General features: G+C 37.8%; 2 protein-coding genes across 2 annotated transcripts in view; one reads left to right on the forward strand and one right to left on the reverse strand.

The window, feature by feature from the left end:
• The first annotated feature begins 985 nt into the window (after nt 1-985).
• Nucleotides 986-14,564, forward strand: LOC112043589 (chymotrypsin-like elastase family member 2A). Its single transcript, XM_024079073.2, has 10 exons — nt 986-1,241; nt 2,901-3,160; nt 5,672-5,845; nt 8,509-8,568; nt 9,284-9,473; nt 10,856-10,971; nt 11,688-11,852; nt 12,477-12,636; nt 13,004-13,044; nt 14,091-14,564. Exons 2-10 carry the CDS (start codon nt 2,909-2,911, stop codon nt 14,271-14,273), a joined length of 1,341 nt encoding a protein of 446 aa, XP_023934841.1. The 5' UTR covers nt 986-1,241; nt 2,901-2,908; the 3' UTR covers nt 14,274-14,564.
• A 687-nt stretch (nt 14,565-15,251) lies between these two features.
• The window catches only part of LOC112043517 (uncharacterized), a 32,521-nt gene continuing 20,323 nt past the window's right edge, over nt 15,252-27,449 (reverse strand). Inside the window, exons 21-22 of the mRNA XM_024078981.2 lie at nt 26,729-26,801; nt 15,252-25,668 (exon numbers count right to left, since the gene is read on the reverse strand). Of these exons, the coding sequence (XP_023934749.1) occupies nt 25,558-25,668; nt 26,729-26,801 (184 nt within the window). The 3' untranslated portion in view covers nt 15,252-25,557. The remainder of the gene's footprint in view (nt 25,669-26,728; nt 26,802-27,449) is intronic.

Consider the following 27,449-nt stretch of genomic DNA (forward strand, 5'->3'; position numbering starts at 1 on the left):
TATTGCCACTTTGCCGACGAAATGGAGCCTTATTTAATTATACGCAGTACTTATTAGGCTAATACTTTATTAACGTTGAGACAAGTAGCGCTACCTACTAAAATCTTAAGCGATGTTATTTTTCGCTTTTTAGTTTAGTCGATCTGACGTTTTATGTTTTTGAAATCGGTTGAATTTTTTTATTAAAATATTTTATTTATCCACTTTTGCTGTAATTATACTAAATTTGGATCTAGGCAAGAAAAAATCTTTCAAGGTATGTTGCTCTGTGTAATCGTGTTAAAACCCCCAATGACTGTCACAAACTATGTCTATGTGAAAAGTCCTCATCAATACAAATTAATCAAGCCCAATCACAAGAGAGTTACTATTCATCATTTAAAAGGTTTATTGCATGCCGGGTTTCTTACGATTTTTGAAAGTTCCCCTCGATTTCTCTAGGATCCCATCATCAGATCCTGACATGATGAAAATGGGACCACCTCAGAAGTATACCCTTACAAACAAAAAAGAATTATTCAAATCGGTAAAGGCGTCTTTGAGTAATCAGGTAAAATACATACAAAAAAAACATACACACGAATTGAGAACCTTCTCCTTTTTTTGAAGTCGGTTAAAAATGAGATTATCGTAATTTTTATTATCTATACTTATAATAAATTTGTAGAGAGGTCAATTCTGTAGATGAAATATATTTCCAAAATAACTATCAGGGGGTGATTAGTGATCGATACTGATGCCAAAAATGCAATCAGTAAAATTTTTGTCTGTCTGTCTGTATGTTCTTTATAGAAACAAAAACTACTCGACTTATGGATAGGGGTAGGGTAGGGTAGGGGTAGGGGTAGTAGTAGGGTTTCACGCGGACGAAGTCACGCGGGCGTAAAAAATATTATGATACGGAAATATCTGAGGTAACCTTTGAAATGGCGTGAACGTACAAGTATCTCATTCATTCACACTCACATCCATGATGTTTTCCGACTAAGTTTAGTCTCGCATCTATAAGAAACCGGTCGTATATAATAGTGCAAAATACCAGTATAAGGAAAATGGACATAAAAATTGAGTGTTTGTTCTTATAACTACGTATATTTGTGTTGTTTTGTGAATAATTTACTGGTACATATATTGTGTTTAACGTAGCTCCGTCTGCACACTCTGTATTAAGTGGTAGTAGTGGTACGAGTATCTACATACAAATAATACAAGCAGTGGCGCGCACAAGGTGTTTAACTAAGGTAGCCACTATACATACAAATTGTACTAAGTGTAAAATTATTTCTCCAATACAGGTTCGTAATAAGTCGTCACGCAGTGCATTCTTTCTTCTATTCATTGCATTACATTTATGTTCGCAGATTTATATAATGTATTCTGACTAATTACATAAGGAGCTGCCTCACTGGATGTTACTTTTCTGTCAAAGTATATATATCAACGATCTAATGCGAAACACTGTCTTTATGGAAACGATGTTTCATAGTTGTAATCGTGTTCGTCGGTAAAAAATATATTTTTGTGTAGTTGAATGTTATAAAAAACAGTCAACAACTTCTCGTTTAGTATAAGATACCTAATCTAAGCTCGTTTTCCGTAAAATATGAAAGACAATTTTCTTCGGGAATTTGGGCAAATACTAACCCTTAAGTAATTAGTCTGAAAGTGCATTACAAGTGTGACGTCACGTCAAGTATCACGCATTATTCGCATAAGGGTAGGCAAATACAATGAATCCGATTTGTACAATTGGAATTGGAATGGATTTTCTGGGATAAATATAGGATCGGACCTCGTCTATCTTCTGTGAAAGACCCATCAAAATTCCAAGGATTAGCATCAACAAACAAACACAAACAAAAAATTTTAAAAAGCTTGTTTTGTGTTCTGTTATCGTAAAGCACTTGAGAAAACTATTCCGAAATCACAGACATACACTTAAATTTTATGTATTGAATTTACAACCGAGTAGCGCAGAGGGTGCCCCGCCTACAGCATCTAAGGCTGTGGGTTCGATTTCTAAAACTGGAAAATATTTGATGTGTGATGAGTAAGGATGTTTTGTCATTCAGTGATTATCTGTATAGCCGTGATAGCCCAGTGGATATGACCTCTGCCTCCGATTCCGGAGGGTGTGGGTACGAATCCGGCCCGGGGCATGAACCTCCAACTTTTCAGTTGTGTGCATTTTAAGAAATTAAATATCACGTGTCTCAAACGGTGAAGGAAAACATCGTGAGGAAACCTGCATACCAGAGAATTTTCTTAATGGGGATGATGACTAGGTTTGAATATATTGATTTTTATGATACATTCGGGTAAATAAGGTCAATGTTAACTAATTTATACATAAAAAGCAAAGATTGACTGGTTATTTGCAAAATAAGTAAGATTATAAAATTTCAAAATCTACTAAAAATATTTTATCGTAATTAGAGGAAAATTCATACATTTTTAGCTTCCTTACATTAAATGTGACATTTTTTAATATTAAACTATAAACATAAACGCAGAAATAACAAAGATATTAGTAATTTTGTTTAAACGCCCATACAAATCTAACGATCATTAATTGCCTACGACGTCATAAGTTCGTCCCATTTTGTATGGGGCGTTTTTCAGGGATCCGCGGCAGCGCCGCAAATCTGACCCTTTAAATCCCTGTAGCTCCGAAAGTAATGATCGCAGATACCTTGTTACTTTTACAAAATTGCTTTACTATTAGCGTACTCTTAATTTATATACAATTTAAAAAACTGTCATCATCCCAATTCTCTGCGTGTGTGGAGTCTGCCAATCCGCATTGGACCAGCGTGGTGGACTATTGGCCTAACCCCTCTCATTCTGAGAGGAGACTCAGCAGTGAGCCGAATATGGGTTGATAACGATTATCTGTATAGCAAGAGCCATGATAGCGCTACTGCTAGCCTGCGTGCTGACGCTGCGCGGCGGCGACGGCGCGTGGACGCCGGAAAGCTTGCCACTGAGCACCGTATACCCCTGCCGGCACTCGCGCGACATCGTGCTGTGGGTGGAGCCCGGCCTGCCGCCGAGCAAGTACAACCGCTACTACATGGTCCTTGATACAATCGTGCCCGCGAACAGTGTCATGAATGTGACGTTTGATTCTGAAGTTGACATCACACTCACGCTGCGGTCGGTAAGTATTACCAGGTATTACTAAAGTCCGCTGAGAAATTACGTTTATGCGTGATCGAATGGGCGATGTAACATGAGAGAGAGAGAGATGAAAACGAGGCAATGGGGATGATGACTAGGTTTGAATATATTGATTTTTAGGATACATTCAGGTAAATAAGGTCAATGTTAACTAATTTATACATAAAAAGCAATGATTGTCTGGATATTTGAAAAATAAATGAGATAATAAAATTTCAAAATCTATTAAAAAAATCTTTTATCGTAATTAGATGAAAATTCGTACAGTTTTAGCTTCCTTACATTAAATTTGACATTTTTCAATAAATGAACTATAAACAAATAACAAAGATTATTAGTAATGTTGTTTGAACGCCCATACAAACCGATCAGCGAGCCAACGACGTCACTAAATCGTGCCATTTTGTATAGAGCGTTTTTCAGTAATCCGCCGCAGCGCCGCAAATCTGACCCTTTAAATCCCTGTAGCTCTGAAAGTAATGATTGCAGATACCTTGTTACTTTTTAACCGACTTCCAAAAAGGAGGAGGTTCTACGTTCGGCTGTATGTATGTTTTTTTTTTTTTTTTTTTTTTTTTTTTTATGTATGTCCAGCGATAATTCCGTCAATTATGGACCGATTTTAAAAATTCTTTTTTTGTTTTGAAGGGTTTACTTCCAGGGTGGTCCCATTTTTTTCATGTCAGGATCTGATGGTGGCATCCTGGAGAAATTGAGGGGAACTTTTAAAAGTTGTAGAGACGGCTAGTGCGTTTGTTAGTGTTTCCATAAGGTATTTTAAACCACTACAACTTTATGAAGGTTTGGAGTTGGTCTGATGATGGAGCCGAAACACAGACGATGGAACTCGTCAACGATTTACAGCAGTCACCTTTTGTTTGGGCTTGATTAATTTGTATTGATGAGTACTTTCCACCTGTATGGGTTGTGACTGTATTAAGGGTCTAGTGATGAAGACGATGGACAATGAAGAGAACTCCTCGACGGTTCACAGTAGCTACCTTGTGTTTGGACTTGATAAATTTGTGTTGATGAGAACTTTCCACCTAGATGGATTGTGACTGTATTAAGGGTCTGATGAGGAAGACGAGGGACAGTGAAGAGAACTCCTCGACGGTTCACAGTAGCTACCTTGTGTTTGGACTTGATAAATTTGTGTTGATGAGAACTTTCCACCTAGATGGATTGTGACTGTATTAAGGGTCTGATGAGGAAGACGAGGGACAGTGAAGAGAACTCCTCGACGGTTCACAGTAGCTACCTTGTGTTTGGACTTGATAAATTTGAATTGATGAGAACTTTCCACCTAGATGGATTGTGACTGTATTAAGGGTCTGGTGATGAAGACGATGGACAGTGAAGAGAACTCCTCGACGGTTCACAGTAGCTACCTTGTGTTTGGACTTGATAAATTTGTGTTGATGAGAACTTTCCACCTAGATGGATTGTGACTGTATTAAGGGTCTGATGAGGAAGACGAGGGACAGTGAAGAGAACTCCTCGACGGTTCACAGTAGCTACCTTGTGTTTGGACTTGATAAATTTGAATTGATGAGAACTTTCCACCTAGATGGATTGTGACTGTATTAAGGGTCTGGTGATGAAGACGAAGCACAGTGAAGAGAACTCCTCGACGGCTCATAGTAGCTACCTTGGGTTTGGACTTGATAATTTTGTATTGATAAGAACTTTCCATTTAGATAGGTTGTGACTGTACACACGCAGTAGGTATGCTAACACTAAAAATAAAAAAATAAAAATTTTAATAAAAAAAATTCAACCGACTTCCAAGTCAAAAAATAACTAACTAAAAAGCAAAAAATAACATCTTACCTATGTGCTACCTTCTGATCAGTTTGAAGGCGGTGCCAAGCCAGTGATGTTTTAATTAAACACCATTTAACTACAAAATTTCTGTGGTTCTTTCAGAAACAGCTTTAATTAAAACACAACACTGGCTTGGCACCGCCTTCAAACTGATCAGAAGGTAGCACATAGGTAAGATGTTATTTTTTGCTTTTTAGTTAGTTATTTTTTGACTTGGAAGTCGGTTGAATTTTTTTTATTAAAATTTTTACAAAATTGCTTTGCTATTAGTATACTCTTAATTTATATACAATTTAAAAAAAAACTGTCATCATCCCTATTGTAATTGATTATGTTTGTCCCTTTCGAACGACCTGTTAGAAACGCAATCTCTCAGAGGCCGGATTTTAGTCATACCTCATTTTATTTTATAAGCCTGAAAGTTTATCGGCTCATACTTGTTTTCTAAAAGACTTGAGTATTTTGGCTCTTTTATTAGACTCTACTAGCTAAAAGACCAAATAGCTCTTTGGCCTCGAGTTTAATTATATTTAATGGCTTAAATGCTAAAAAAAGAAAGAGGTCTGAGCCTTGGAGTTTAAGACTTTAACATTTTTATACGGCAAGCAGTTTTCAAGATTTCGTTATATATTATGTAGATTGATTTGTGTCTTTGTGTTTCGAGGATGAGGCAAAGTATTCAAGAGTCGTTTTGACTGATGGCGACAGCTTCGCACTTCGCTTTGACAATGAACAGGAAGGTCTGAGCTTCACAGTGCAGGGCACCACTCCAGGAGACACTCCTTATTTGACAGCCTTGTCCGTCAATGGCGTGCAACTCTGCGATGACCCTGCCGTGGTAAGTATGCAGAGATTTTTCAATTTCGTTTTATATATAGAATAGTCTACTACTTTTCTTTTTATGTGTACACCCGTCATTATGCATTATTCCTTGTATTTATTTTCGATTGGTTGTCTGGAAGAGACCGCTCACTAGCGATAAGGCCGCCAATTGTACATTAGTTTTTAACCGACTTCCAAAAAGGAGGAGGTTCTACGTTCGGCTGTATGTATGTTTTTTTTTTTTTTTTTTTTTATGTATGTCCAGCGATAATTCCGTCAATTATGGACCGATTTTAAAAATTCTTTTTTTGTTTTGAAGGGTTTACTTCCAGGGTGGTCCCATTTTTTTCATGTCAGGATCTGATGGTGGCATCCTGGAGAAATTGAGGGGAACTTTTAAAAGTTGTAGAGACGGCTAGTGCGTTTGTTAGTGTTTCCATAAGGTATTTTAAACCACTACAACTTTATGAAGGTTTGGAGTTGGTCTGATGATGGAGCCGAAACACAGACGATGGAACTCGTCAACGATTTACAGCAGTCACCTTTTGTTTGGGCTTGATTAATTTGTATTGATGAGTACTTTCCACCTGTATGGGTTGTGACTGTATTAAGGGTCTAGTGATGAAGACGATGGACAATGAAGAGAACTCCTCGACGGTTCACAGTAGCTACCTTGTGTTTGGACTTGATAAATTTGTGTTGATGAGAACTTTCCACCTAGATGGATTGTGACTGTATTAAGGGTCTGATGAGGAAGACGAGGGACAGTGAAGAGAACTCCTCGACGGTTCACAGTAGCTACCTTGTGTTTGGACTTGATAAATTTGTGTTGATGAGAACTTTCCACCTAGATGGATTGTGACTGTATTAAGGGTCTGATGAGGAAGACGAGGGACAGTGAAGAGAACTCCTCGACGGTTCACAGTAGCTACCTTGTGTTTGGACTTGATAAATTTGAATTGATGAGAACTTTCCACCTAGATGGATTGTGACTGTATTAAGGGTCTGGTGATGAAGACGATGGACAGTGAAGAGAACTCCTCGACGGTTCACAGTAGCTACCTTGTGTTTGGACTTGATAAATTTGTGTTGATGAGAACTTTCCACCTAGATGGATTGTGACTGTATTAAGGGTCTGATGAGGAAGACGAGGGACAGTGAAGAGAACTCCTCGACGGTTCACAGTAGCTACCTTGTGTTTGGACTTGATAAATTTGAATTGATGAGAACTTTCCACCTAGATGGATTGTGACTGTATTAAGGGTCTGGTGATGAAGACGAAGCACAGTGAAGAGAACTCCTCGACGGCTCATAGTAGCTACCTTGGGTTTGGACTTGATAATTTTGTATTGATAAGAACTTTCCATTTAGATAGGTTGTGACTGTACACACGCAGTAGGTATGCTAACACTAAAAATAAAAAAATAAAAATTTTAATAAAAAAAATTCAACCGACTTCCAAGTCAAAAAATAACTAACTAAAAAGCAAAAAATAACATCTTACCTATGTGCTACCTTCTGATCAGTTTGAAGGCGGTGCCAAGCCAGTGATGTTTTAATTAAACACCATTTAACTACAAAATTTCTGTGGTTCTTTCAGAAACAGCTTTAATTAAAACACAACACTGGCTTGGCACCGCCTTCAAACTGATCAGAAGGTAGCACATAGGTAAGATGTTATTTTTTGCTTTTTAGTTAGTTATTTTTTGACTTGGAAGTCGGTTGAATTTTTTTTATTAAAATTTTTTTAAGTTAATTTCTTGCCTGTTATTATTATTTTTGGTGTACAATAAAGTATATTTCATTCATTTCATTCAATAGTCATGCGTTTGACCATAGATCTTACCTGATGGCTAAGTGGAACGCGCTTGCCTAGAGTATGCTTATTCACTTGTCTTAAATATGTCCAGGATATATTTTTTTTATTCTTTAAAAGTTAGCCCTTGATTATAATCTAAGTGATGATGCAATCTAAGATGGAAGCGGGGTAACTTGTTAGGAGGAGGATGAAAATCCACACCCCTTATGGTTTCTACACGACCTCGTAAAGGAACGCTAAATCTCTTGGCGGTACGTCTTTGCTGGTAAGGTGGTAATTAGCCACGGCCGAAGCCTCCCATCAGCCAGACTAGGACCAATTAAAAAAACCTCAATCGGTCCAGCCAGGGATTGAACCCAGGAGTTCAACACCCTAGACATGCGTATACCTAAGAAATGAAGAAGCAAAACGTTTCGTACGACTTGTAGGGGTGCCAATGACTTGGTGATGGACGTCCACTGCAGGACATAGGCCTTTTGTAAGGACTTCCAAACATCACGATACTGAGTCATCCAGCGAATCCCTGCGACTCGCTTGATGTTGTCAGTCTCCCGCCGTCCGTCGCCACTGCGCTTACTATTGCGGGGTCGACATTCCAGCACTTTGGGACCCCAACGTCCATCGGCTCTTTGAACTATGTACCCCGCCCATTGCCACTTCAGCTTCGCAACTCGTTGAGCTATATCGGTGACTTTGGTTCTTCTGCGGATCTCCTCATTTCTGATTCGATCACGCAAAGATACTCCCCTAACATAGCTCGTTCCATCGCCTGCTGTGTGACTCTGAGCTTTCTTATGAGGCCCATAGTTAGCGACCAAGTCTCGGAATCTGAAGTCTAAATACTATATTTGTGTTTTCAGGATTATCTTCGTATGTACGAGGCAGATAAGGGTGTGCTGAAGAAAAGTGAACATCCGTGGGTTAGTAAGTGACCTAAATATAGTCGGTTGCAATGTTCGAGTGCATTTGGGAAAAGATTCTTAGCTATATATTTCTTGGCTGAAATTCGGAATGAAAATAAATTTTACTAATAGCGAGATTTGTGAAAAACTGAATTTTACGCGGACGAAGTCGCGGGCGTCCGCTATTATTGTTTATATTAAAGGAGATCATTCATTTTGGGCCCTTTTTGAAAGTGCCGGCCAACGAAAAAGAATGGCACGAATCGTTAGAACTAATCATATGAAGTAATAGCTAATACGGCATAAAAGTTGTCAGGTGGCTCTGAACCAAATTGTACAGGTTCGATGATTCGTCATTTCCATACATTTTGTCAACTTTTAAAAGTGCCCGCTCAGAAAAAAAACTAGAAATACAATCTTTGTGCCATACTAACTATTGCTCCAAATGGGCAATTCTAACGATACGTATCAGTTTTTTTTCTTGGCGGGCACTTTTGAAAATCGACAAAAGGTATGGAAATAACGAATCGTCGAACCTGTATAACTTGGTTCAGAGCCCTCCTACAACTTTTATGCCATATTAGCTATTGCCCCAAATGGCTAATTCTAACGAGTCGTGCCATTTTTTTTGTTGGCCGGCACTTTCAAAAAAGCGCCCAGAAATGTATGGAGCGTGAATGATCTCCTTTGATATGAGTCAAGTACCCTAATGTTTATTTTAACTCTACTATAGAAAGCTGTCATTCGAAGATCAAAAACCCAATGTGGAAGACCGAAGGTGAATCGCACGGGAGCGATAGAGAACGGGCTCGCGCAACCCGGCGCTTGGCCTTGGCATACCGCTGTGTATATTTCCAATTCGAGAGCAGGATTCCGTTACATATGCGGGGGTACTCTCATATCTAAGTACTTTGTTGTAACAGGTAAGACAAACTTCTATGCGTTAATTCTCAGTATTTAATAATAATAATAATCTGAGCCTATAGTAATTAGTAACTCAGATCGTGTGGCAGTATGGAAGAGCAAGGAGTTGCATGGACGATTCTACAAGGCCCTTACTGGGCCGGATGTAGATCAAATAACATCTGTATCTTGGTTGCAATTCGGTGACCTCTTTGGGGAAACCGAGGGTTTTGTCTGTGCAATTATGGACGAAGTTATAAATACGAGAAACTACCGGAAACACATTATGAAAGATGGCACTTTAGATATCTGTCGAGCGTGTCATCGTCCTAGATTCCCTTAGGCATATTGTGTCCGTGTGTTATCACCTTGCTAACGGTGAATATTTGACATAATCAAGTAGCTAAGATAATCCACCAACAGCTTGCTCTTCAGTATGACCTTATTGATTCTGAGATGCCTTACTATACGTACGACCCAGCGACAGTTCTTGAAAATAGCAGTGCATTGCTCTACTGGGACTGAACGATTAATTATCACTGACAGGTATATTGTTGCCAATATACCTGATATAGTGCTATTTGATCGGTCGGTGCGTCGTGCAATAATTGTTGATATCACTGTTCCACATGACGATAATCTAGTTAAAGCTGAAAAGGAAGAAGTATCAAAATACTTGGACCTCGATTACGAGACTACCTCCATGTGGAATTTTGAGTCAGCTATTATTGTTCCGATAGTTGTTTCAGTCAATGGTCTTATAGCGAAAAGCTTTGACCTACAACTTAAGAAGCTTTTGCTCAACTGTTGGATCAAAAGTCGGATACAGAAGGCAGTGATTCTTGAGACGGCGCGTATAATGAGGAGGTTCCTCACTCTGGAGCCCTGACCACCAGTTGCTTGGGCACTCAGATGTCCCGCAGCGGGAGGGTTTAATTTTTTTTATAAGTTTTTAATAGTGTGTTAACTAGTGTGTAATGGATAGACTTATTATGACAAATCACAGATTAAAAATACGTTGACAGCTCGCGCACTTTCCCCTATTCCTGACGCAGATGTATACGTCAGGTGACCCAAGAGCTGGCGCTTATTTGGCCCAAACGATAAGCCTTGTCATCCAGAGGAGTAGGTCTAGCATCTGCTTAACAAGGTGTTAGCAAAGTTACAACAATGTTATGCATCTTTTATAATATTTTTTGCATTGCTGATGCTCATTCAGTTTTACATACCAACACACCTGTGAAACTCTTTTCTGTATACTATACGACTCTAATGCCCGTCTTCAAACAATAAAAAATCGTAATTAATGGTTTCAAGAGCTGTAATTGGTGTCATGTGCTTCCTGGTCGTAAGGGCTATTTGAATGGAAATCTGCGTTTCTAAGTAATCGTTTCTTTTACAGTTGCGCACTGCATTACAGTTCCGTTCAAGGGCCAGAAACCCGCAGCAGAAAAGGTGAAAGTAATATTGGGACTACATGATATGAATGGAACCGAATCCCATTCCCAAACCAAGAAGGTATGTATTGGATAGAAGCAGGCGTTACTTTGCGGAAGTTCATCATGATTATATAATGATTTATTTATTTTGCTATCATCCGCGAAAAGTCGACGAACCCATGCGACAACGTCACCCAGGTCCGGCAAAATACTCTCTACGTACGTTTCACCCCGAAACCGGAGCATCCTCAGGAGATGTTGACTCTACAACGTGCAATTGCACGTTGTAGAGTTTTCGCGGATGATAGCAAAATAAATAAATCATTATATAATAAGAAGGTATGTATTTGATAATTTGAGTTCAAGTTCTTAGGCAGCGTGAATGCCGTCACGCTGCTAGTCGCGTATCTAAATGATTTTGTGCGATAATGTTTTGTGTTGTAATTATTGATTACTAGAGGACGACCGCGACCTCGTCCGCGTGAAAGTCGATGAAAACTGCCCCTACCCTGGCACAACCCTGGCAAGGCTGTAAAAGGCTTTTTGTGACAAAACCACGTCTGAAAAATATGTGTTACGACCACGACATCAAGTATCATCCGGATCCCTCCGTCCTAACATCGTTTTCTATAAGACCTGCGTCCTTCGCATAATGATCTACGCTAGCGTAGTATTTGCCGACCATCCGAGAAGAAAGTTTTCAATTATCTTGCCAGTTGCCAATATCTTGCCACTTTTTTAAGGGTTGTACGGTTTAATGATTTAATTAAAATATTTCTTCCTGTTTTCTTACAGGTTGAAAAGTTAATTGTCCATGAAGATTTTGATAAAAGACGATTTTATTCCGACATCGCGTTGATCAAGCTGTCGTCGGCGGCTACGTTGACAAGTTTCGTCCAGCCCGCGTGTGTGTGGCGGAGCGGGCTCGAGTCCGCGCTCACGGAACCAACTGTAGAAGTTGTGAGTGAATGAATACAACATCATAATAATAATAGAATAGACGCTGATGTTACTTTGAAGATCATATTGTGCATATGTAAACAATCTTTGGTATAGGTATCATCTCGTATTTATCCTGACAAATCAAATATTCACTTCGTCTTCTTACGAAGTAATCGCATCGTTACAATTACCTACTCATATTATAATAACTACGAGTATCTTTGAGACTGCTTTGAGCCTGCTCATCAGGCACCTACTGGTAGGTAGGTAGGGCACAGTGGCGTAGCGTGCCTTGGAGGGGCCCTGTATTAAAAGTAGGGGGCCCAATATAAAGGGTAAAGGTTTCTTAATACAGAAAGATGTTTGAAGAACTTATAAATATACGGATACGGATAGTTGCAGAGGCGTAACGGAACAACAAGTACCAGTACACACACAAGACATGTTCCTAAGACATTTTTAATTAATTTTCCTTAAAGAATGTAACCAAAGAATTATGGTAAGTACTGCCGAGCATCCTGTATAATGCCCTCCAACTAAAATGTTCAAAATATCTTCAGTATGTTGTAAAATATGTACAGAATTTTACCTGTTACTGTTATAAAATACCTAAGAATATATTGTTGCTCTTGTACCTACCAGGTACCGGGCTGGGGGATCGACAATGACAACACCATGCCCGGTCCGCTGCAGCAGGCGCTGCTGCCCATAGTGTCTAATGACACCTGCGTCCGCAGCAATCCGTCATTCTACCTCAAATTACTGAACGAAAAAAATTTCTGCGCGGGATATCACAATAACGGTAGGTACTACCGCTTTTCATATATCTAAAACAATATAGATTTGATTTTTAATTTTACTGAGTCGAATATCTTAGCAATCCATATATCCACCGCGCGGGTGCTGAGTCCATCGCGTGGTAGAAAGAAAAAGCTCCGAACTTGTGACCAGTGGATGTAGGATTAAGGAATTCCTTGACAACCGATTAACACTCCGCTCCTCCGCTCGTGTGGTTCCCTGCCTAGCCAGGATTATTTTATAAAATACTATTTATTATAGTAAAGTACCAGTAGACAATAATTTCTTGCAAAGCTTTACGAATAGACATAATAATTAAGTAGGTGTAAAAATTGTTTGCAGGTGAACTTTCAATTGCTTTTTAATTGCAGGAACGGGAGTTTGCAATGGTGACAGCGGAGGAGGTCTCGTGGTAATAAAACGCGACAGCTTTTTATTTTAACCTACCTTTAATAGAAGGGGCTTGCGTGCAATTATCCAATTAATAGGCGAGGCGTCTTGAGACCGTGGTGTGTTCGGAGGTATATGCAAAAAGCCTTGGCTTGGCTTGGCTGGTATACCTCCTTATACTATTATATAATTACCTATACTCATCACTCAGTCATTTAGTTCAATATTGTATTGAATTATGTAGGTAAGAACAGGCTACAATCTTCCAGCCTTCCTAATAAATTGCTTCAGATCCAGGGATTCCCCACTTCTATATGGAGGTAGACCTGTAGACCATTAGGTCTAGGATAGGTTTGTCGTGGAGCGTATATTAATACGCTCTACGACATATCTATATACGAGAGAAACGTCGACGAATAGCGGCATAACCATAAATATCTCTCTTTCACTAAGTTGGGACGAAAGACGTGGGACTGGCCACTACTCGTACGTATCGATTGATTGATCGACAATGTCTTTTTCATAACGAGATATTATGTCGTCGATGCATGTTAGGCTGAATCAATAAAATAGACTAATAGTATTGTTACGGAGGACCCTATAATTAGAGGCATAGGGTTCATAATCGCACTCACACACACACTCGAACCCTAGTTCGTAACAGTATGATAATCCAGGGCTGTTTGGGCCTCACTTTTCATATTAAAAAAGTATAAAGAAGACTAACTGTGATAGCCCAGTGGATATGACTTCTGCCTCCGATTCCGGAGGGTGTGGGTTCGAATCCGGTCCGGGGCATGCACCTCCAACTTTTCAGTTGTGTGCATTTTAAGAAATTAAATATCACGTGTCTCAAACGGTGAAGGAAAACATCGTGAGGAAACCTGCATACCAGAGAATTTTCTAAATTCTCTGCGTGTGTGAAGTCTGCCAATCTGCAATGGGCCAGCGTGGTGGACTATTGGCCTAACTCCTTTCATTCTGAGAGGAGACTAGAGCTCAGCAGTGAGCCGAATATGGGTTGATAACGACGATAAAGAAGACATGCTAGTAAACATCTTTTTGCAGGTTTACGTCCCTGACAGGACTGAATCAGGCAGCGGGAAGGAGTCAGGCGCCTGGTACGTCAGGGGCATGGCATCCTTGTCTCAAACAGTTCCTAACGGGTTCATCTGCGACCCGGACCAGTATAGCTTATTCACGGACGTAGCCAAATTTACGGATTGGATTGATGCCCAAATGGCTGAATGATGAAACGACAACGAAGAAACTATTGACATCACTATTGAAAGTATGGGAATTAACAAATTACACGCATCGCTAAAGCCAGCCAATATGACATGTCCGATGAAAATTTATTTTTAACCGACTCCCAAAAAAACGAGAGAAAGATTAGGTATACTTCCAGATTGGTCCCATTTAATTTTCATGAAAATCGGTTTAGTGATTTTGTGTTTAAATTAGCATAACTGAAATAAGTCTTTAAGTCGGTTAATTTTTTATGTTAAAAAGATTATTTCAAATTAAATTTATAAACTGGTATGTATTTTTTTTAATATATGGCTTCACTTTTAATTATAATAATCGGAAAAGACGAGACTGGGTACTACAACGAACGGTGATCGAACCACCATCTCTCTGTGAAGAGTCCGTCGCCTTTATCACTGAGCTATACAAGAATGTATTTGGTACAAGAAGATTTTTTTATTTTTTTTTTATTCTTTACAAGTTAGCCCTTGACTACAATCTCACCTGATGATAAGTGATGATGCAGTCTAAGATGGAAGCGGGCTAACTTGTTAGGAGGAGGATAAAAATCCACACCCCTTTCGGTTTCTACACGGCATTGTACCGGAACGCTAAATCGCTTGGTGGTACGTCTTTGCCGGTAGGGTGGTAACTAGCCACGGCCGAAGCCTCCCACCAGCCAAAATTGAAATGAATGAATGAATAGCCAAAGAATGGGCTATGTATAAAGTTTAATTACATTTATACTGAAGTACGGACATAAAATATAGCCATGACACTAATAAATAACGTGACTTCCTATTGTTGAAAGAATTTTTTAAGTCGGTTCAGTAGATCCAGAGATTACTCCCTACAACACCACAAATCTTACCTCTATAATATTAGTAATGGAAATATTTGAGACCTCAACTTAAGGCCTTTAATTTGAATAAGCTATTTTTTAAGAATCAAATGGTCTTTCGGTTCAAATAAAACGCTATATACAAATCAAATTCATTTATTTAAGTAAATAATTGAACATTCTGATATAATTCAACGTGATAAATATTCTCTTAGGATACTCCTCAACACAACTCGTAGCTCGCCAATAGGCCTGACATACGACCCACGACATTAATTTCATGAAGAGAAAGCCATTGTATTGAAATACTCTCATTTTGTTGATGGGACAAAAAAGAAAGCGATATGTCAATTGGCTGCTATTGGTCGACCTCGACAATCTCTTCGTCTCATCACGATATGTCGTGACCCGCATCACGATATGTCGTGACCCGCATCTTAGGCTTAAAGGTAAGAACGAGCCGCCTGCGTCACGCTTACAAAAATATATAAACATCAAAATTTATTGCGTAATATATACAGGGTGCTCGGGAGTGTTTCCCATAACATCAAAGTGTTGACGAGTTCACTTATAGGAGCCGAACTGCATTTTATGTTTTCATACAAAGTAATTCAAATCGTTCCAAATATGTAACACCTTTAGGAAAAATTAAAAAAAAAATATTTAATGACAAGTTAAGATGATGATGATACTAGACTACATTTTTGACGAGAGTGACGACCAGTGGTGCAGTGATTTTCTTGATTACTGCATGACAGGCCTTAAATACTTTCTGATAGTGGTATGTATGCAGCCTGTGTCTGACTTAGTCGATGATAGATAGTTGCAACTGGCACCCCGCACTTCATTAATTAGCTACTTCGTGATATGTATCACTGAATAAGTTTCGGTACGTTATCATTATAAGGATGCGTATATAAGGGACACATTTTAAGATCTATTTACAAAAGAAATATTATTTACTCTGAAACTATTCATTTTAGAACACATGTTCCTTGGACATATTTAATTAATTTTCCTTAAAAAATATAACCCTAGAGTTATGGGAAATTACTCCCGAGCACCCTGTATATATACCTCATTTTCATAACCTTACACTTATAGCACATATATGCATCCCTTTATTACGTACAATATAACTAAAATATGTAAACGAGACAAGTACAACATCTCATTCCACGTTTTCTAAAAAAACTTACTTTCGTCATTTCGCGTGCGTATTACGCAGTTTTACTACGCACTTGAGCAAATTATATTGTAGTTTAAATTTTATTATTTTGTTTAAATCGCTAAAACAAATATAAATATATTCTCATAATAATCTATGCAATGAAATAGGTAGATTTAAAAAACTTTTCGATGTATTCAGTAAAACCCAAATTTCATAACTGTCTAGATAATATTATAAATTTTATTAAAAAAGGAATGTCACTTTACTAAAGATCTATATCACGAAGACCGGTTATATAAATAGAGAACATTATCTCTAATTTTTCAAAAATTATGAATGTAGGTGAAAAAATATTTTCATAAAAACCCTTATATGGTCTTCGTGACATAGAAGCACTGTAAGAAAAATATGGTGAACAAATATGTCATATTTTCTTTGACACTTTACATAACAATAGCTATATAAGGAACTTATTTAAGTATAAACAGCACGACAGTCGCAACGCACAAACGCAAGTCTGCCGCATAAGAATCACTAAGTTCAAATCACTATAGTTATTCTACCATCAGTGTAGGCCTAGCGACAGCGTGTCTCGTGAAGAGAAAAAGACAATATTGTCGACCAATAGCGGCATCCAACCAATAGAGTTGAAACATCGCAAGTTTGTCTAGTAGTAGGCTTCGGCCGTGGCTAATTACCACCTACCCAAACTATTTAGCCTTCTGGTACGATGCCACGTGGAAACCGTCAGAGGTATGGGTAGAATAAAGTTGTATATCTTCCAAGATAGCCCGCTTACATCTTAGACTGCATCGTTACTTAAAATTAGGTGAGATCCCAGTCAAGGGTTAACTTCCCATTGAATATAAAAAAATCTACGAGCAACGAAAGAGAGCGTTATTTTTGATTATACCGCTGTTGGTCGAATAGGACATGTCCCAAAATGGGCCTTTATTATCTATAATTTATAAGCAGGTCGATAGTATCTATTTCGGATAGAAGATACAAATTGCTATTAAAAATAATTTTCAGAATTTTTGAACCCGCATTAATTAGATAAATATTTTTTTTGTTTTGCTCTACTTGTTTACAAATTAAACACAGACAATACTGTAAGTGTTCAAAACAGCCAATAAAAACACCTGGAATTGAATTCATATCCGGTGTAAGCTGTCAATGTAATATAGTCAAATGTCAATAAGACACAAGTTAAAAAGAAACATTAAATCGTAGACAGAGAAGTATTAAACAAAAAAATCCTTAAAATGCTTTAAAAACGCCACAAAATAACGCTACTTCGCGATCACTGACAATCTGTCAGGGTGTGAGTTACAAGCATGTTGCCATGATAAAAATTCTTAATTAACGTTGTCAGCTAATGAAAAAAAACATTTTATTTAATTTATAAAAAAAATGTGCGGGTTCAAATTTTTTTTTATTTTGGGTTTTAAGCCCTATATTATTGTTCTGCTTAGTTGACACTCGGAATAAAGGTCCAGCCTCCATACAAAATTGGGACATGTCCTCTGTCTGTCTGTTTTCTCGAGATATGTCATGATACGCATCGTAGGCCAAATGATGACTTGGATGTAGTAGTAAGGCGAGAGCGCCTTTGTGTGCCGCACACAGGAGAATCAGCAGCACAGCATACGTGTTAATTTACAGCTGTGTGTGACATCGAAACCCGTTTATCAAATAACCGTTGCTTGGCCACTCCTCACAGACAGAGGGTAATTTATAATGAAAAAATCTGCTTTTCTGACGCCCACAAATGCGCTTTGAAATTTTTTTTCAATATTAATGATAAAAATTGAGAACAATAAAATAGTTAACCTACTCATACAATACTGGACGTATGCCTTTACCTGCACCAAGTTCCAGTCGTCGACATTGTCTACCTACGCATACATATTACATATACAAACAATAAAATATTTTATCTTAACACAAATCCACCGCGACAAACGCGGAGCGATAGTCGTCACGAGGCGAGGACGCATTTGATTTCATTAAAAAAAATTACTTTTCGTAGCATTTTCTAATACTCTTTATTATTGGCTAATGATTTTAATGAAAATGGCTTGGCAAAGAGGTCCTAGTTACCAATCTACCTGCAAAGACGTGTCGTCAAGCGATTTAGCGTAACGGAGGGCTATTCTATAACGATTTTTTGTATAACTCGCTTGTTCTAGTTGTGAATTCACCTCTATCGTTTGCGTCCTAGAGGGCTGTTCTGTTTTGTATAAGTCGCAAATGTTAGTTTTGAATTTTCCTCTATCTTGAATAAATTAAGCAATAAGGCCACCTTTACATATTAATTCTTGGTTCAATTTTTTAAAGTTTCATTGGTGTGCAATAAAATATTCATTCATCTTCTTCTAACGGCCAGTTTCTTCATCGCAAGTCAAAGTAACGTCATAAAACAAAAGTGACGGTCTTATTCACTGAAAAATAAAGTCTTCTTTACTACTTACTACTTTTACTGTTACTTTAGCTTTACATGAAGAAACTGGCTGTAACTGTCACTTTTTATAGTATCTTGTCAGACAGAGAGTTAGAGGTCTCACTAGCGAGTTATAAAGACATCCGTACACGTACGTACGTAGCGATACAGCAGTTTAATTATGTATCACAATTCATACAAGTGTACGATTTATAACTCGTGCCACTGCATCAAATAACCAAGTAAGATGATGTTTTTTTTTTTTTTTTTAATGCGAATAGGCTCGCGTTTGACCATGATCTAACCTGATGGTAAGTGTAGATACAGTCTAAGATGGGACACGCTTGCCTAGAAGGTGCCTATTCACTCTTGTTTTGAAGATGTCAAAAACGTTATTTTTTTTATTCTTTACAAGTTAGCCCTTGACTACAATTTCAAATTTGGTAAGTGATGATGCAATCTAAGACGGAAGCGGGCTAACTTTATAAGAAGGAGGATGAAAATCGACACTCCTTTCGGTTTCTACACGGCATCGTACCGGAACGCTAAATCGCTTGGCGGTACGTCTTTGCCGGTAGGGTGGTAACTAGCCACGGCCAAAGCCTCCCACCAGCCAGACCTGGACCAATTAAGAAAATCTCAATCGGGCCAGCTCAATCGGTGATCGAATCCAGGACCTCCGTCTTGTAAATCCACCGCGCATACCACTGCGTCACGGAGGCCGCTAAAGTACTTTGATCTCATTGCCACTTGAAAATTTAACTAAACAATTGTTAAATAAAAACACAATTCAAAACACGGCCCCGCCACGGCCCTGTCACTGTGCTTACGTCACCGTCAAGCCTCCCCTCTCAAACATCGATACATTATAAATAGCATCGTCAGGACGTCTCATCACGTTTCATAAATATTTTTTATAGTGCATTTACAACACCGTGAAAGATTGTGTACATAATACTCATATAATATACATATATCACGGAACATCTCGCGCGTTCAAACAGTATATTACACCAAGAAATCGATACAGTTTAAATACATTTATGTATTAAATACAATACACAGAAAGTTAGTTGCGGAACGCACTTGCGATTGCAACAATACATTTTTGTCAATTGAAACGAACGATTACGTGTACAGAATAGAAATGTATCGCATTCAATATGTTGCAATCGCAAACGAAGTGCGTTTAGCAATACACATGTCAATAGATAAAACAGTACTACAATATTGCATCGCATCACTATCTCAAATATTCATAAATTTCAATACTTTAAGATTACGTACAAGTATAGTCGGTATACATTTATTTACTTTAATGTTAATATTTAAAATCCCTATACTCCAAAGTCACATCGCTAAAAGCGATTATTTTGTAAATTTTCAAAAAACGTCGCTTTCGTTTTGGCACATGCTGATATCTTACGTTATATTACATTCTTGATGTGCGTATACGCTTGTGGCCGCTCGCACACATGGCCCCATCTAACGCACACATACATTTATAAATACGCTATAAAAAATCTGATCAAGTTATCACATTTTATTCACATCTCAATCAAAGGTGTCATTATTTTTAGAAATTATTCCAGAAAAAGGTTGTCTGAAGGTAACAGCATTTTGAACGGAATACTGGTATTGAACGGAGTAAAAGGGTCTGTGCCTTGATGCCTTGGTTTACAATCGATATTTTGTAAACTTGTCGTCCCCGTCCGAGATCAAACACGTTGCGTTTGCAGCAAGCTTCATTCGCTAGATCGTTCAGCGAACGAATAAAAATCGATATGTAAAATGTAAAGCATCGGTAACGGTGTACCATTGCTACTGCCTGCATATAGAAAGCTCACGCCTCGTTCTACGCCACGCTAATATAAACCACCCCTTATAGTGTATCATATAGGATACATAACCTTCTCTATCGACCGAGAATATCGGTCGAGTTCTCTACATGCGTTATGTTACAAGACATATTTTTTCAACACCTTTACATTTACTTTTATTATTCGGGTACATCTTTTACATTAGCGATACATGCAGTGCGTTCACCGCGGGGATATGTGCGATCAGCTTTACAATCATTTAGTATAGTTATACAAGCGCGTATTGTAAGACCCGCCTCCCGCAAACATACATAAGTTGGCCGACTATCGATCAACAAAATTGCGAACTTAGAGAAAATTTTAATTGGGCGTAATCGAAAGTGAATCTCGACGACATTGGGAAATGACAGTCGTTATCGATACATCGGATATGGTCATATGTCATTCCCATATTACATTCTTTTATTATTATTCTCTGCGGTTTAGTTGACCAACTTCGTCGTATGTCCACGAGAGCTGTAAGGGCTCCCGCACACGGGCCACCGGCCACAACCAAAAAACGCATACATTTTATATGGATTCGCCGCACGCGCTGGCCACTAAACGCCGACACAAAACACCGCAACACGCCACTCGCGCGATTACAATACTGCATGTAAGGGTTAAAAAGTGTTAGCCACCGACCACAAGTATCGACCACTGGCCACAAGTGGCTGTCGCGCGCTTCAGCTACTTTTGTGGCCCCTTTTTGCTTCTTGCAGCGGCGTTAGTGGCTTTCGTGTGTCGCCCGTGTGCGGCGACACTAAGCCCGCCCGAGTACAACGCGCGCGTCGCGTCGCTCGTAGACCAGCATATGTACAAGTTAATTGTCAACATGATGATATAACAACCTTTATCAGACTTTCAGTACTTGTCTACAGCAAACTGCACGCAATAAACGACGTCCAGCCACGTTTGGAGGTTTAAGGTCGCTGCACACACAACGGTTGCTACAACTTACAAGTCACCGTCCCGTCTGTTCCACTGTGACGTATGTATTTTGTATGAAACGACGTTTTCAAATCGTGTCGTCCCCGTCGCGTTACGTATGCAGCAAGCTTTAGCCGAAACATCGTCTCACCCGGCGCAGTTGCTTAAAGTCCGGCCGCTCAGTGATTGCGTTTCTGACAGAATGTGATCGAATGGGCAATGTAACTTCAAACTGGCATACACGGTAGTTGAACTGAGCTGTTTCAAGGTTATGCCAACTGTTTGTCTTTGTCTTTGACCTGCCAGAAACGCAATCTCTGAGCGGCCGGACATTAGTCGACGCTACAATGCGCGTTATGCTTGTGAGTCACCGGGTTTGTGACACGCACTCAATTTATCGCACCGGCCATTTAAAATACCGAGATATTTGACGTCACGAGATTCAACTATACGCATAGATCGTTGGATATAATCAAGTTTTCAAAATAAAATAAAATAAAAATTCATTTATTTCAAGCGAGCTTAGTCTACCAGCACTTTTGAAACGTCAAGTTTGGAAGTTTGACTATTTATAGAGACTACCACCGGTTAGAAAGGCAAGGAATACACTTCTACTGCAAGAGCGAGAAGTAAAATGTTGAATTTTGTAACTAGCTAGGGCTCGCGTATCTTTTCTAGTTTAGCGATAGATCTTTAAGACGTCACTACATAAACAAAGTATAAAGAAAAGAAGAATTACAAATACTATCTATATATATATAAAAGGATTTTTTTGTGTTTATTTGTAGCGAAAAGGCTCCGAAACTACTGGACCGATATAAACTATATTTTCACCAATAGAAAGCTACAGTACGTGAAAGTATTTAGGAAACATTCTAAAATATTTAGGAGATCGAACGTAGAATTATAATTTTTATATTTTTTAGCGCTTGATTTTTTGTTAATTCCGCGTCTCGCATTTTTAATGACCGATGCTTTATTGAGTATATTTTATATACATCTAACACAAAGGTCGATTTACGTACATTACAAAATAAGATCCACTATATACCACCTTTAGCACCATTCATTCTTTCTTAACAATTTATTGTGTAACACAGCTCAAGTAGATAACTCGAGTACATGCTAAAAATATAGATTGTGCGTATCAATTTAATTATACAATTATGTAGAAACATGTTGAACACGCAACGCGCACTGTACAACGCAGCGCGTCGCGTGTTGAGTGTGTTTCCACCCTAACATTGGCATCAAGAAGAAGCCGATATCGACAATATACCCTAAACGTTTACAATAAAGATATATTTTGTTTAAAGATTACAAGTTTTAGAGCCGGTTTCACCATCTTTTGATAGAATTCACAAGTTTTGTCTTTTTTTTTTCACATATCGTGACAAACCTTGAGGTTAGACTTTTCGATTCTAATCAGAAGGTTGTAAAACTGACTCTTAATATCTCACTTTAGTGATACTTTAAAATAGTTTATTACGACAAATGATTTGAAGGAATGATATAATGGTTCCGTATATCAAAATAATTAATGAAGAGGTATTTACGGAACATAAAAATAAAACAAAATAGCAATATATGAAGTTTTTTTTTAAATGTGATAAACTAATGAATGAAATGAATGTGATATTTATGACAAAAATAGTAATTATCAAATATAATAATTACAATAAACAAGAAAACAATGAGGTTATCCAAAATATGATAAATGAATGAATAAGAAAGGTGATATTTAAAAAAAAAGTGCTCTTAAATGTACAGGTATAAAATAAGCACCGCTTAGAAGTAAAAAAAAGTAGGAATAACCGCTTAAAATATTAAAAATATAAGAAAATTAATTGATAGTGTGTGGGACACACGGCCATATTTTTTAACGTGAAACGTCTGTTTAAGCAAATCACTTCGTTCGTTATCAACCCATATACGGCTCACTGCTGAGCTCGAGTCTCCTCTCAGAATGAGAGGGGTTAGGTCAATAGTCCACCATGCTGGTCCAATGCGGATTGGCAGACTTTACACACGCAGAGAATTGAGAAATTCTCTGGTGTGCAGGTTTAACACGTGATATTTAATTTCTTAAAATATAAAATAAACACAACTGAAAAGTTGGAGGTGCATGCCCCAGACCGGATTCGAACAAACACCTCCCGGGATCGGAGGCAGAGGTCATATCCACAGGGCTATCACGTCTTTTTACAGCAAATAGTATATAGTAAGCAAATCACTTAAATACGTTGAATAGGCTAGTTGACATTTATATAAGTTCTTAAATGGTTCATTATCATTCTACTAGATTGAAAAAAATATATCATAGTTTTGAGACGTCATTACCTACATGAAATTTTTAATTTTTAAACATCTTTTTGACAATACGAGCCAAAACGTTGTCGGCCATTATTGTCTATATTTTATCGTTTCATGACGTCACGTAAACAATAAACCTTAGCCAAACGATTTATTGTTTGTCAAAATTTGTTTGACGTTTATTCCTTTAGTACATCAAGTAACATTGGTCACAAAATGAATGACATCGTTTTTAACGTTCACATAATTTTTAAATTAAGTTTTTTTATGAAATCCTTAAGTTTTATTAATCAATATCGATATATATTTCGGACCATTATCCCATCTACAATACGAAATTAACATTGTTTATATTAAATTTGATATGAGTCAACTACCCTATCAATCTCAAGTAGCTTGAACTTAAAGTTGAGGAACGTCTATTAAAAAAGGACTTAGAGTGCCTTGCTCGGCGCCTGAGATCGCCCTATACATTATAATACTATCAGCCAGCTTTTGAACTGGACTGAAGTCAAAATAGTTTTTTTTTAAATATAATTTTATATTACTTATTTTTAATAAATATTGTCTAAGTTACGTTCATTTTTATTTTGAAACGATTGTTCTTTAAACACACGTTATAGAAATTTCGCCGATCAAAACGAAGCAGAAACTCCAAAAACGCCCCTCCCTTCGCTGCATTAGGCCGCGACACAAAATTTATAAAATAATGTAAGTCCAACTTTAGAAGGCTCTTGGCCTATCTATGCTTCACCAAAGTTTTTATTGAGAAAATCGTCAAATAACTCATCGTATTTAATTAATAAGTTACAGCACGATATAATATAAACTAGAGGCCGGTTTCACCTTCTGATCAGTCTTACTTTATATCCAAAGACATAACTCAAGCCTCAATAGCTCAACTTCTGAAGCCTCAACAGCTCAACTTCTGACGCCTCAACAGCTCAACTTCTGATGCCTCAATAGCTCAACTTCTGATGCCTCAAAATCTCAACTTCTTTAACCTCAAAAGCTCAACTTCTAAAGCCTCAATCGCTCAACACTAAAAGGACCAAACTTATCACCGAGAGATCATGGTTCAATCCTCGACCGATAGATCACTGTCGTACCCGGTCCTCAAACACCGTCTAATTTGAGGAGAAAGGAAATATTGGTAATATTAAAAAAGAAGATATTGCAAATATTGTTTCAAAAAAACAAACTTGTGAATAACCTTTTTAACTGATGAAACTTAATGATTATCTGTAACTACCTAGATTAGATTAACATGAATGTAAGTAATGTAGATTTATTAATTGTAACATAAGTATAATCTAGATATAAGAAGAGACCGCACGCCAGGGAGCAAAGCTCTGCAGAGCCAAGGTGTGCAGTCACTATTTTGTAAATTTTTGTCTTACTTTAATCATGTGTTAAATTTTTTTCATTGTTGTGTTGTACTCAGCTGAATAAAACATTTTATTATTATTATTATTATTAACTTTTGAATCAGAAGGTATAGAAACCTCAAATATTATGTTTCTAAAACAAATAATAACAAAGTCATCAAGGTAGGACTACACAGTCCTGTTCATTACGTCTCGTATATCACATAGCACATATATCAGCCAAATTCAAAAGAAGCCAGTCAGTATATCTTTACTCAGGGACACTGTTCAGTCCTTAATATTTGAAAATTACGTGGACGTTTCACGTTAAAATCAATGAAACAAAGTGACGTCATGCGCCGCTCAGTGCTTGTGCGGGCGCGGGTCGCGCGGCGGGCGCGCTAGCGAGTACGTCTCCGGCTGGAACGTCGGCGGACACTGCAGGTGCGCGTATTGCTCTGAGCGACTGCTCTCCTAGAATCAATGCATATTAATAAATAAATAAATCATCAATTGATTATTAAACACGGATAAAACTCACGTTATATAATGTCGGAGTATGCCCGACTATACTACAGCCTTTCTTAATGAGTACTGTTTACCAACAAACAAATTAAAAATGAGGGTATAAATCACTAGTCATTTCACACTTTTTTTATAGGATTGGATTATATATATATAGTAGGGAAGTTCCAGCTTTCTGAGATACACTTTCTAACTAGTTCGGATAGCTGGGGCACTCACAAAATTTGATAGTAATATTTAATATTTTTCTATTTGTATTTATGTTTCATGATTTCCTCTTTTGTGTTTTACCGAATAAAAATCTTTCTTCCTTTTCACCTAATAATTATTACAAATAACTTGTTCTTAAATTAATGAAAATAAATTTAATTATTAAGCTTAGAACAATTAGATATGGTTAATATATTTTATATAACATTTTATAAGCAAACCATACGTAATTTAAAATAAATAAATTAGGAAATGACATGCGTTTTCTACCTTCATTTCTAATTTCTTTGTTGGTAAACAGTACTCATTAAGAAAGACTTTAGTATAGTTCCGAATAGTTAGTTTTAGGTACGACTCATTATATCCGTTTTGATAAGTCTTCTGTATTGTCAAGGGAAAAGTTTCTAGTACCTCGTAAGATACGAGAAGCAATAGAAATTAGTCGTCACCCGAACTTTAATCATGGATGGTTGCTGCCGACAGCGTGAAAGCTGCTATTTCTTTGATTGTCACATACAACAAACTTGAAACAAGATAGTGTTAGTTCGGTTTGCTTACAAGAAGACGAGTCTAATGAAGATGACATTAATGAACCGTCGGAGAGTGTAACGGAACCTTCACTCCCCACCACTCAACCCCTCTCCCAGCGCGCGATGCGAGCAGCTGCGCGCCCGCAACGTATCCTTGCGAGCCCGAAAATTGAAAACGCTCGCAATCCGCTAGTGTGATAGCTTTGTAAATGTGATATTGCCACAAAGCGAGTTTATAGTTTTCTCTTTTGTCGCACGACATCACTCACCTGTCGCACGATGTCGCGTCGCGCATTGCTGAACATGAGCCGCAGGCGAGCCACACCGCCGCCGCTGGCCCAGCTGCAATTAACAGTCACTATAGTAAGCTCGTCAAAAGCTGACTCTTTTTTCATTAACCGACTTCAAAAAAAAAGGAAGAGGTTCTTAATTCGACGCGTATTGTTTTGTTTTTAATGTTTGTTCATAACTTCGCCATTTATTAATTAATTTTAAAAATTATTTTTTTGTTTGAAAGAGTATACTTCCAGATTGGTTTTATTTAATTTTCATGAAAATCCGTTCAGTGATATTGTTTTTAAATTAAAATAACTGAAATAAATGAATGAAATTGCTTTGATTCTGATAACAGGCTACTTGCCTCTTTTGTAAACAGTGTTTAAACTGAATTATGGAAGTATTATAAGCTATATTTTATTTTGTCCCGTCAATAATAACCAGTAAAAACTTTTATATAAATGAAAAAATATCTACGTAAAATTTTTGCCGCCGGAATACAACACATTAGCAAGTGACGTCATTCATGGAGATAACAGCGTGATTGGCGTTCGCAGTGATGTGATTATATCACGTCACTGCGAACGCCGTTTTGTCGTTCCAGTTTATGATTGGCGTTTGCGGTGACGTGATAAAAGTACAATTTTGTTTTATAAAAATATTACAATTACGAGATTATTTTCACAAATAAAAATGTGATTAGAGTTTATATGC

The sequence above is a fragment of the Bicyclus anynana genome, chromosome 7 (genome assembly GCF_947172395.1).
Source record: "Bicyclus anynana chromosome 7, ilBicAnyn1.1, whole genome shotgun sequence".
NCBI lineage: Eukaryota > Metazoa > Arthropoda > Insecta > Lepidoptera > Nymphalidae > Bicyclus > Bicyclus anynana.